Source organism: Micrasema longulum, unplaced genomic scaffold (assembly GCF_059751315.1).
Source record: "Micrasema longulum isolate JH-2025_06_02 unplaced genomic scaffold, ASM5975131v1 h1tg000194l, whole genome shotgun sequence".
Taxonomy (NCBI): Eukaryota; Metazoa; Arthropoda; class Insecta; order Trichoptera; family Brachycentridae; genus Micrasema; species Micrasema longulum.
Genome location: NW_028277399.1, coordinates 440814 through 452823, shown reverse-complemented (window position 1 = coordinate 452823; position 12010 = coordinate 440814). Strand labels below are relative to the sequence as shown.

At 39.2% G+C, this 12010-nt stretch overlaps 1 protein-coding gene across 3 annotated transcripts in view; it reads right to left on the bottom strand.

Annotated features, from left to right (window-relative positions):
• Nucleotides 1–12010, bottom strand: part of ctrip (E3 ubiquitin-protein ligase ctrip) — a 111237-nt gene that overhangs the window by 14165 nt on the left and 85062 nt on the right. For all 3 annotated transcript variants that reach the window (XM_088243198.1, XM_088243200.1, XM_088243199.1), the window contains exons 18-28: nucleotides 11260–11463; nucleotides 9884–10110; nucleotides 8552–8695; nucleotides 7624–7740; nucleotides 6081–6207; nucleotides 5864–5978; nucleotides 4813–4970; nucleotides 3180–3345; nucleotides 2327–2531; nucleotides 1250–1389; nucleotides 266–431 (exon numbers count right to left, since the gene is read on the bottom strand). In XM_088243198.1, coding sequence (XP_088099324.1) covers nucleotides 266–431; nucleotides 1250–1389; nucleotides 2327–2531; nucleotides 3180–3345; nucleotides 4813–4970; nucleotides 5864–5978; nucleotides 6081–6207; nucleotides 7624–7740; nucleotides 8552–8695; nucleotides 9884–10110; nucleotides 11260–11463 — 1769 coding nt within the window. The remainder of the gene's footprint in view (nucleotides 1–265; nucleotides 432–1249; nucleotides 1390–2326; nucleotides 2532–3179; nucleotides 3346–4812; nucleotides 4971–5863; nucleotides 5979–6080; nucleotides 6208–7623; nucleotides 7741–8551; nucleotides 8696–9883; nucleotides 10111–11259; nucleotides 11464–12010) is intronic.

Here is a 12010-nt window from a genome sequence, read left to right as displayed (position 1 = left end):
AGAAAAATATATGAAAATTCAAATAATTATTTTAGTAATTTTAAGTAGTATTTTAGTAGAATGAAAAATATATTGATATCCAAATTTGCATTCATTTTGCGCTTATAATTTAATTTGCATCTTGTAAATAAGTACTCACGACTTCTACTTAATAATGATAGAACCTTCACATTTTTCTTTGTACCGAATATTAAACATTTATTTTATTAGAGTACCATATGAAAATATGTATATATTATCTGATACCGGATGATTGATTTTGTACCTTGAGTTGGTGCGTGTTGAAGAACTTGAGTGCGCTAGTGGACGGCCGAGCCGGGAGATCGTGCACACGTACAGGGAACTGCTCCAACTGTGACACGCACGCGCTGATCTTGCTGACCAGCGCCGATAGGGAAGACGGGTTGAAGTTGAACATTGGCTCCACAGCACTGGAAAATTCAATAAAACATTTATCCCTGGGGATCTTTTAATTCACAAACCACAAATTGATTCTCATTATCTATCAGTTATTAATTTTTTAATTGATTTTTTTTAAAATATTTTTTTTAATGATTTACTCGAAGTAGATCTTTCGGCTTTATTCGGCGGAACTAGGGGACGCGGGATTGACATGGGAAGAGGCAAGAGTGCTGGCTAGCGATAGGGCCTTCTGGAAGTGTCTGGTGATGTCCACATGCTCCACTTAGGGAACAGATGTGGAAAAAGAAGATGATTCACCCAAATATTGAAATTTTGGGGCTACTAACTTTCAGTCATATATGACATTATTAGAAAATGGGAAACAAGTCGAGGTACTTCCCGATCCGTATTCCGTGACACTACCCGCTGGAAAGCAAACTTAAGTTATGTGGTGAATAGGGCACTGCTTTAACACTCCAATTGCAGAGTATCTAGATACTTTTTGTTTCCCCGAAAACATCCGAAATAATATAATGGCAATTTTTTTCAAGCTCATCTTCAGATGATACATTTAAGTATTGATTTTTTCTTCACAGTTTGTCTGTGGTTTTCAACCTGGGAGGTGCGGACTATTGCCAGAGGAGGCGCCAAATTTGTTGGATAAAAAATCAGTTTTCATTCCTTGATATCTACAAATAAATTAAACTTCATATCGCAATGTAAAAGTTTTTGGAAATAGCCAACTAGAGATGATTTAATTGAATGAATGAATGAATGAATTGATTGAATTAATTGTTCCTAAATCTCATCTAGATTGTAATATCTACCAGAAATAAAATCCACTCACTCTATGTCCAGCGGCATGTCCGTGAAAATGTTGAGGAAGGCACGTAGTCGAGCGTCGCGGGCGGCGAGCTCGCCTGCATCGTCCTCTTCGGCCGCCGTGAGGAACGCGAGCAGCGCTCCCACCAGCCCGGAGTGGTTCACCTGAGGAGTAGAGACACACGGTAGAGATAACTTGGCAGTGTATGGCTTTGCTCCTAAAGCCGCACATAAAAGAACATGAAATTTGAGATTTTTTTGCTGCTTTGTAACGATACGAGTTATTTCTATTGTATTTAAATTTCAACATTAAAAGGTCGCTTGCAATTCTATTTCAACATATGAGGTATACCCGAGAACAAGTATCGTCGTTTAGCTAACAACATCTAAGTCATTTTTGTTATTTTTACAGGACGATGAAAAACTGCTTATTTTATTGAGTTGAAGAGGAATTAAACTTGGGAGTGCATAATAGGCAACAGTTTATGGGTGAACATCTCATTTTAATACATTTAAAGGCGTAATTTAGTTGAGCTATCAATAAAGTTTTTTCAATATCAGTTTTTTCGTCTGGCTGAGGCAAGTGCTGTTAGCAAAAGGATGATATTCATAAAATAAATTTATTGTCAACCTTTCCGTAGCAATCTCAGGATCTTCATCTGAAGGTGAAAAAAAATAAGCGAGTTCCTGGAATCACCGGGAATACTCCCACTAAATTGCTATAAATATGACTTTAAAGTATGGTAATGGAAATTAGTTTTTTTTTTTCATAAAATACCGTTACAAGACAATGCTATATATTATGGCATTGCGCTGCTCTCTATGCAATATGTTGAACAACACTGATCTCAGATCAGTCGAAGAATGTGGACTGGTTTTATGTTCTTCACATTGAGGAAACGGATATCAGACCCTATCTCACAAGAAACATTTCAAACAAGCACAACGAGGCGTACACAACAGTCAGCTCACTCATAATGGTGTTAACTACTTCTCAATAGGTCGGGGCAAGTACTACGATCGCTGCGATGGTAAGAAATAGAAACAGAACTTACTTCCTGGATATACCTCGTATAGAGACTAACTTCAGTCATGAGCGTACCTCGAATGGGGAGATGTCGCTGTCGACGAGGACGTCGCGCAGCTGCAGCAGCGCGGGCGCCGGGTCGTGCGCGGTCAGGCGCGCCACGGCCTCCGTGAGGCGAGCCAGCACGCCGCTGGCCGCGTGAGCTGCGCGACCGCCGCCCTCGGGCTGCTCCGAGCTGAGCGCACACGCGCGGCTGCGCACCCACTGCCGCGCCTTCTCCCTGAAAAGACAAACAGACTCTTATAGTTTTAAATAAGAACAAAAATTAAGACTAAATTAAATTATTTGATTACATTAAACTGCATCTCTTTTTGCCGACGTTGTCGACAATCCTTGTCGCTGCTTTTTTTACCGTCATTTTCATAAATAATGAATGCCCGTAAGATGCGATAAACCGTCTGTAAAATTTGGACTAAAAAAAAACAGATGGACAATAATTAAATATGATATTTCTCGAGTCCGAGTGTCCTATGCACCGCTGCAATTGGGTCTCATGAACAATATCAACAAAGAGTAAAGATCTTGTGCCAAAAATGCCAGCTTAAAGAGTTAAATTTAATCTCAGTATCTTATTTAAATGAAGACAAAAATCCTTACGAGGCATGTCATCATGTTATCATGTGTGATTAGCCTTGCACTCCCAGGAACAACCTTACAAACCAAAATTTCATATCCACACCGCCAGGAATTGAACCCAGGACCAGCTTGAGGTCGTACAAGGTGCACTACTTCTCAACTGGATTTTATTTTTCAGGGTTTTTATCCGCATAGTTAAATGAAAAGCGCTTCTTCATCCGCCCTGTTACAGATCGAAACTTGAAGCACGTAAGCGATGCTTACTTCCATCCTCATCCAACATATAATATACCTGTTTTGCGCGGCGATATTAGCGTTGGACTGCAGGGAATCTCGGGATACAGCCCCGAGGCCCGAAGGGGCACCGTGCTGGCGCGCCCAGCGGGCGGGGTTCAGGGAGGCTAGGAACGATGTCGTCTTGGAGGTGGCTCCGCCGAGGCGAGACCGGAATGAGGACCCTGGTAATACAACCAGACATTGCTTGTTATCATTATTTTTACTGTATTGGATAATTTATTTAGTGCTATTATTATGAAAATCATCTCAAGGGTGCTGTACAATAAGTATTCCAACATGTCTTGCAAGTACATTCATTTACATCATTTCGGGGGTTAAGGGTCATAAGGGCGAAACTACAAAAACACAGTTTTGAGATAAATGATAAAACAGTTTTCAAAAAATAATTACTGTCTTTTAAGGGTAACAAATAAAGAAAATAAAAAATACAGTTAATAGAGCATAAAATGTTTTAGAGACAAAAATATGAAACTACGCTTTCGTCTATATGACCCTAACTTGCGCTTACATTAGTAAATTAACAAAATGATGTAAAAGGTGTTTTATTCTTCTGACTTTAAACAAAACGCTTCATTTGTAGTTTCACACAAATTTATCTAGGTAACTACTTATCGGATGAGTTTCATCTTTTTGTCACTAACAGGATATTTTGTTTGGATATCAGATTAGTACTTAACACAAAACAGCATTTTTGTAGTTTCGCCCTTATGACCCTAAGCCCCCGATTTAAGGTATAGAAAAAATTACACCATTGAATTGTACAGTGAAGTTCCTCGAAAAAGTATGAAAGCGTGTTGTGATAGATTTCCGGTTAACAGGAAACCATATTACCAATCAGCAGAACACACCGAAGACAACTTGTGACGTCATATGCGGAATAATTTCAAAATCACAAAAAATTTGTAAAATCATAGCGCCGATAATACGATACATAAATTTATTAAATTATTATGAAAATAAAACTTTGTTATCAGTGTTACACAATTTTATTCTTTTACAAGAACACAACTATAGTTTCGGGAGAGCACTCCTCCCATCGACGGGTGATATAAAACGAATATAATAAACACAGAATATTGTTCACAATGTCATCGAATCTAAACAAAAAATAAACAGATTAATCAGTGAAACTTATAACAGGGGGGTTTTTTTCCCTTATCTAAGGTGTTGGCATATGAATGGATGGTTATCCTAAGTACAGATATGAAAACATGGACAGAACATTAAGTCGAATTTATTTCTTAAAATTTAGCACATAAGTGGAAGTTGCAATAAGTAAGTCTAAGATTTAATGTGTGGGAAGACATCCCTCGGCTAAGAGAGTGTTAACAGACGCGGGTCTAAGAGGGTGAGTGCGGTGAGGGTGGTCGCAAAGTGAACATAGTCAATAAAGGCGAGGGGTGGTTGAATGTGTGATTATTAATACTGAGTAACACTGATAACAAAGTTTTATTTTCATAATAAATTATAATGAAGTGTTACGAAGTGAATGCCGATTCAATTAAAAATATCATAAAATTTTTTATATTTATGGCTGACTTTGATAATCTATTAACAAACGAAAAAAACACTGAGCTTCCTCATTAGCCAATAGGCTTTGCATGTAACAGAATTGATAATAGAGTTACCGTGTGGGTGGTGTTCGTGCTGTGGATCTTCCTGCCTGCGGTGGCGTGCCCCGGCGGCCGCGGCGGCACTGGCGAGCCCCCCGCGCTCGCCGCTGCGCTTCGGGGCCCGCTTGCGCTTCAGCACGTCCGTCAGCCGCATGGACATGGGGCTCTGCGCTCTGGGGGACAACGAAAAGCTTAAAATCACTATATCTTTGGGAGAAATCGTGCCGAGCTCCGCTACGGAGTGAACTAAAATGGCTTCTGCATCGTATAAGCCAAAACAATTTCATCTGACATAGTGAACGGTGACAGTGAAAATCTATACGCCCATTTAACCATAGATAATCTTGTCGGCCTAGCTTATAAGACTCATAAGTCTCGAACTTACTTTTGTTTAGGGGAGAGTAAAAACAGTTTTTACTTTAGTAGCAATTTTTTGGGATATTTATTTTTTAAATAATGTAACACTGTACGAATATATAAGTTTTACACACATATAATATTTGAAGTTCTAACAGAAAACGCCAAAATATAATTTTTTTATCATTTGGGGTGACGATATACGATGTGTGTTCAGAGAAAAATGGGATTTTTTAATTCAGTGGGTTTGGAGAGCCTCATTGTCAAATTTTTTGATTAACGGCCCGGATGCAATGAAAACGTGGATAAAGTGAATGAAATAGTTATGAACTCCCGATATAAAGGCTGGTGACTTTTTTTATGGGGGTACCTCAAAACAAGTGTTTGAGGCCGAACCACCCAGAATTATCAAGACCTCGAAAACAATGAGTTTGGGGTGAAATGGAAGCACTACCCGTCAATATGCTGCCTGAGGTCATGCAAAACTTCAAGGTCCGAATATGAGAGTGCATTAATTTCAATGGAGGGCATTTGGCTAGCAGTGTTAAGAAAAAAGTTTTTTTTTTTGTTTTGTACAACGATGATAAAATAAGAAAAAAAAATATTCTTTAAAAAATTATTCCATTTTTAAATCATCACGTTTCACAGCCGGATCCTGTATATTATGTTTCACATACAATACAATATGTTTTATGAATGTGTTTTTCACCTGAGTTCTTGTGATACCACAGAAGGGAGAGGTATCTCAGTACCGAGTTGTTGGGCTTCTATAGAAGTGGTGCTGCCGTTTGGTCCTATTGTTATACTGGATTCTATTGAGATCGCTGAAACAAAACATTTTAATTTAACAATATTCAGACACAAACACTTGCGTTTGAAGGAAGGAAAAATAAGATGCAAGCTATCGTGTTGCCGCGGTGACTTACCGGACGCGGCATTACCGAAGAGCGCTGCGGTGGCGTGGGAAGTTCCCGGGGCGAGACTCACCACAGAAGGGGCCACGACGTTGGCCACGGGGGTCCCCTTCGCTACTCCCGTGCTCAGACTTATACCCTGTAATAGAACATCGCAGTCATATTCAGTTCAGTCATATCACTCCACTACTTCGGGAACTACACTGGCTACGTTTTCCTCAGAGGGTCGAATACAAACTCTGTTGGCTTATGTATAAGTCACTGCACAACTCGGCTCCGGAATATCTAAGGGAACTATGCATTCCAGATGAACTAGCTGACAGGCGTCTCACACTTAGATCAGCTACGTCTACGGCGAGAGGAAAAGTTATTATACCTCTACGCAAACAGCGCACTAAATTTGGTGAACGCGCATTTGCGGTCGCAGGCCCTATGGCATGGAATGCTCTCCCAGCAGAGGTGCGAGGCTGTGAAAGTGAAGTGATGTTTCGGAAAAAACTTAAAACCCACTTGTTCTCTAAATCATTTGAATAAATCCGTAGCACGTGACAACAAAATAAATTATTTTAATTAAATTACAAATTTAAAAGCTTCAATTAAATTAACTTAACAATAGAATCACCATGTAAGCGCCCTTGGGGTATTTTATTACGAAAATGGCGCTATATAAGTTATCCATAATTAATTAATTAATCGCATATTGGTATATATTAGTACAACTACATACTGATCATTTTATTTCTACTGGAGTCGTCACGACTCACACTACATCAACATGCATAAATAAAGTGGCAGATTTTTTTTTTTTAAATAAATATTTCAATTTTGAGACCATTTTCAATGAGTTTTGAATATCTCATTATAAAAAAATGGGAATCAAGTTGGGGTAGAGTGGGGTTTGAACCTCGGACCTCTGACCCGTGAGTCTGCAACACTAGCCGTAAAATGTATGAAAAAAATAGTAAAAACGCACTACTTTGAACGACGTCACTGGTTCCTATGAACCGACCAATGATATGAGAACTGTAAAGTATATCCGGTTTGCTTACTTTAAACGAACCAATCGGAAGAACTGACAGAATAACCTATGACGTCACACGTGGAGTTATTTCAGAAATACAAAACTTTAAAAAATCATAGCGCTGATAATACGATATAAAAAATTAAAATTTTGGCTTAGTTTAATAGTCTATTAACAAATAAAAGTTCAGTATCCTTCTGGTGGAAAGCAATGGTAACCTCAACTCGGACATCAAAGTTTGGTAACAAATTTTTTCATCTACGGGTTTACCCTTTTTGAACTGTATGTAGCGTAAAATCTTCCGCTGAACTCTTTCCAAGTTAAAAGAATTGCAGTCATACAAAAGGTTTCAGACTACCAATGCATATTCCAGTTGTGATCGGTTAACATATGTTCATAATAATACAAAACACGAGAAGAAAATATTAAAAATTCAAATAAATAATTAAATGAATTATGAGTTTTATCAAATATCCACAATAACATAAAAATTTTGTAGGGCAAGGCAAACAGAAAGAGTGGGTGATGAATTACCTTGGTGGGAATGACGGTATGAACGGCCATCAGTTCCCTCTTGGGACTGGCCACTCTGGGGCCACTCTTGGGAGGGCTCACGCACAGGGGCACGGCGGGGTCCGCCAACTGTCGGATCTGCGATACGAGGAAAGGATGTCATTTGCCGATCGATGAACCGGTGTTTGTGAATAGTCGGTCACGTACAATGCCGGTTATGATAATTTAAATTGTTATTTAGGAGCTTGAATGAAGAGCGGGGCAGATCCAATATTTTGCCGTAATTTTTAAAGTAATTATTAAATTACAACAGGAATGGAGAGCATTTTACAGACTGGACATTTAGGGGGTTTATGACCTGTCATTGGCTGGTTTCAGTAGCCACTTTACACACTGTGTAACATTAACCATTTGGCCTATGTTCCATATTTCTTCAATTCAAAAGTTAAAGAGCTAAAACCTTGAATGTTGTGAAGAGATTCATCTGATCGAATTATCTTACATTCTAGGCAACGCCTGAAAACTATTTTCCATTTTTTAAACTTCTTCTCGGACCAGTTGGTTTTATTTTATGCCAATGACAGGTCATACGCCCTGTAAATGCCTAGACTTCCATATTCCCTTCTCTAAAATGTTCTCTATTCCTGTTGTAATTTGTTCTCAATGGCTCCCTAGGGGATAAAATCCAGTCTTTTGTCTACAGACATTTGTAAAAACTCAAAATATTGTAAGTAATTATATGTTCATTACAGCTTAAAAGTTGTTTTTGCAATTAGCAGATCTAAAAAGGGGCTACAAGCCCTCAAATTGGATCTAGGTAAGTAGAAAGAGCTTTTAATGTAAATCGTCCACAAAGAGTGCAAACAACATAAAGACAATAGAACGGCAGGTACAATCTTCGAACCTTTGAAAATGTAGTGGTTTTTAAAGATTTGGAATGGTCGGTTACCTGATGCATGACTCCCTCCCTGCGAAAGTGCACTCCGAACACATCGGGTAATTTCTCCATGAGAATTTCGGCCATCTGCAACGAGCCGACCACTATACGGAGATCGTTGGATGCCATCATGCCGGCTATGTGACTCGAGATAACCTGGAAACAGAAGATTGAAATAATAATTGAAATAGATCATAATTGGAAACGGGGAGCTAGAATCCCAATCGTCCATGCGCTCTGTAGCTGCAAGACATGCTGGGAAATTTATTTACCATCAGCGCCCTTGAGGCGATTTTTACAAAAATAATGTTATTTAAATTATCCAACTATAATATTAATAATATGGAAAAAATAAGTTTTTCTGGTGGCCAGGTTTGTTTCGGGTCTCAGGGGGTTAAACAATTAGGTAGAAAAATAATTCATGCATCTTTGACAGATAAAATTGAGCAAAATGAAAAGCAGTGTGGGGTTCATAGTCCATTGATCGATGACACACACACACGTGCAATGATTTCACCTGAAATATAGTGCAATGACCGACGGAGCAAGTCATCATTCAATACAATACAACATATTCTGCAAGACTAAAAGTATTGCACATAAAATGTCCGCCTACATAAGAGCAACGTTCTTCAGTGCACTAACTTTATTCCTATCATGGAGACATGAAGAATGTCATGGCCTCCATGGTGTAGTGGTCACTTAAAGACGTAAGACACTTGACTCACACACGGAAGGTTCCGGGTTCGATTCTAGGTGAGAATACAAAAATTAAATGTGATTTTTGCTTCAGCCTGGGTGTTCTGTGATGTAACTCACCACTGGGCTTCCTGGCCTGTTGTGGTACAAAAAAATGAGTTAAGAAATTAAATAAAGAAACGCGGCCTATAAAGAGGCCACAATAGATCCCGTTACAATAGATCTTAACAGATCACAGCGACGTCAGGACCTTGTATAGCATTGACCCCACCTTTAAGAATAAGGAGTTTCCAATTCAAATTCCTGCGCCCAGAGAAAACTCAATCCTGATCCTCTCTCTTGAAAACAAGTTTTATCCTTGAGAGCATAACTCGCTCTTCAAGAATATTGAAACACTTTAATGCGGATAAAGGAGAGGTGCCTCTGAGCGTAAGTTGTGCAGGTTTTGAATATAACATAATTCATGCTCTGGGAAAATCTCGTAAGAACATTTTGCTGAGAGCTCTCCTTGTTGATCGATCAGAATCGTGTTGATGCTTCATTCAGGTAGTTGTTTCACACCATCACGCACTGGAACAATTGTACAGACGGGTGTGTCGGAGGGCAGCGCCCCAATACGATTCTTAGCAAAAATTTCCGGTTTACCTGGTATTTGAGCACCCAGGTCAGCATGTCGGGCTCCGCGTGGTACACCATGCGCAGCAGCGCCTTCAGGCACTGGCAGCGCACGGCCGGGCCCGCCGAGCTCGAGTACACCTCCAGCAGCACCGAGCACAGCGCCAGCACGCGCTTGCCGCCCGCGCCGCGCACGCACGCGCCGCGGGCGTCGCTCCAACGGCTGCCGGCGCCGACGCCGCCACCGGCACCAGAGCCTGGGCAAACACATTAATATAAAAAACTGAGTTACGGAGCAATGGAATAGCCTTTCGGAGAAAGCGATTGGTGCAATGGATATAGGCTATTCTGATACAAGTAAATACAATTTTTGCTACCATTCGTGTTTGTAATATGACAATGGCCCTCAATATAAGTTGACAAACTCACAGTCAAAGAGGCAGTGAAAGTAATAGAGTTAAATTCAATTAAAATTGCGGATAATGAAATGGAAAATTTTAAAAGAGTAACTCGTTTGACAAAAAAAAACATTGCGTTTTGTACGAGTGAAACCGATAGAAAATGGTTTTCGTCTATGTGGAGTTACTTTTACCGGTGTATGTTTGGTTTCCAAGTTCAAAATCCGCCTGGACGCACACATAAATTTATCAGTTTAATAGCTACTAGTGTAAAAAATATATTAAAATAAGGACGCCAAACTCGAGTAGGGTTTACACGAGGACAGGACAATATTGTTCTGTCCTCGTGTTAACAATACTTAAAGAGCGGGACAATGGACTGAGACATTGTCCTAGGGATAGACGGGCAAGCTATCTCCGCAGGACATTGGATTGTCAGGTTAAAAAAAATGAAGGACATGTTATTATCATCTAATTGACATGTTTTTAATTTTATTGTGCATTTAAGTTTGCTGAATATGTTTTAAATGCATTTACATTAAGTTTTTGATGTGATTCCAATTCGCTGTATTATTTCAAAAGCAATAAAATCTGGCACTCATTAATCCGGATAATTGGAGTTTTACTGTATTCGATTTGAGATTATGAAAGGATTTTTCAATAAAATGTCTTGATAACAGGCGCACAGAGCATGACAAGGCATTTTTGCAAGGTTTTACCTAAGTTCCTGCATTTAATTATCATGTGATCATAAATTTTTTTATTTGAATTACTAAACACCTAAGATATGTACCTAACTCTCCGGATAGAATTAACAGTTCAATCATCACTAATATTGCTTCTCTTGGAATAATGCAACTATGTTTCTAATTTTAGAAAAAAGTTTCTTAGAAAAAATTCACTGGCCCTTCCTCCTTATTTAACACACATTAATGAAAATGTTTGACCGCAAATATCAACAGGTTGTTAGTGTTTCTTTAAATTTCCCGGAATGTAATTAGTAATTACCATGCTGGTCCGGGAACGGCTGGTGCGAGCCGACACGTCGCACGACAGGGCGCGTGGTACCCGTGTCCTCGTTGATCTGCTTCATGGACAGGAAGTCCACGATGTACGTGCGACCGAGCGCAGACAGGGAAACCTCGTCCTCGGAGCTATGGTGCGCCGCCTCGATGATCCGCGAGTCCACGGCGGTGTATGAGTGCCACGCTCCTGAAACGAAGCAAATTAAGATATATTTTGATCTTAGGAAACATGACCACATTAAGATGCATACACTGGAACCTCTTTTTACGAAGGGGATATGTTCCACACAGTGCCATGTAAAAAAACTGTATACTAAAAAAAAGGAGCCATGCTGGATAAGTTTCTTTGTATAAAAATCTATTAAGAAGTTCAGTGCTATAAGAAATTGGATGTTCAAAATGTTTTCTTACGCGCGTTATAAAAATTAGAGCACGGAGAAGTATCTCAAAGATGTAAGAAAAAAATTATAAAAATAAACTATGTACTTTGAATTATGTCACAAGTTCATCCGAACTAACCAATGATAGAGTTGTGATAGATTTCCGGATTAGGGGAAGCCAACTCATCAATCAGTAGAACTCAACGAAGTGAATTTGTCATGTCACAGGTAAAATTATTTTTAAATTACAAAACGTTAAAAAATCATAGTGCTAATAATATGAGACACAAAAATATTTTTTTGGATTAGTTTGATAGTCTATTAACAAATAAAAAAATATCAAATACCCGCTGA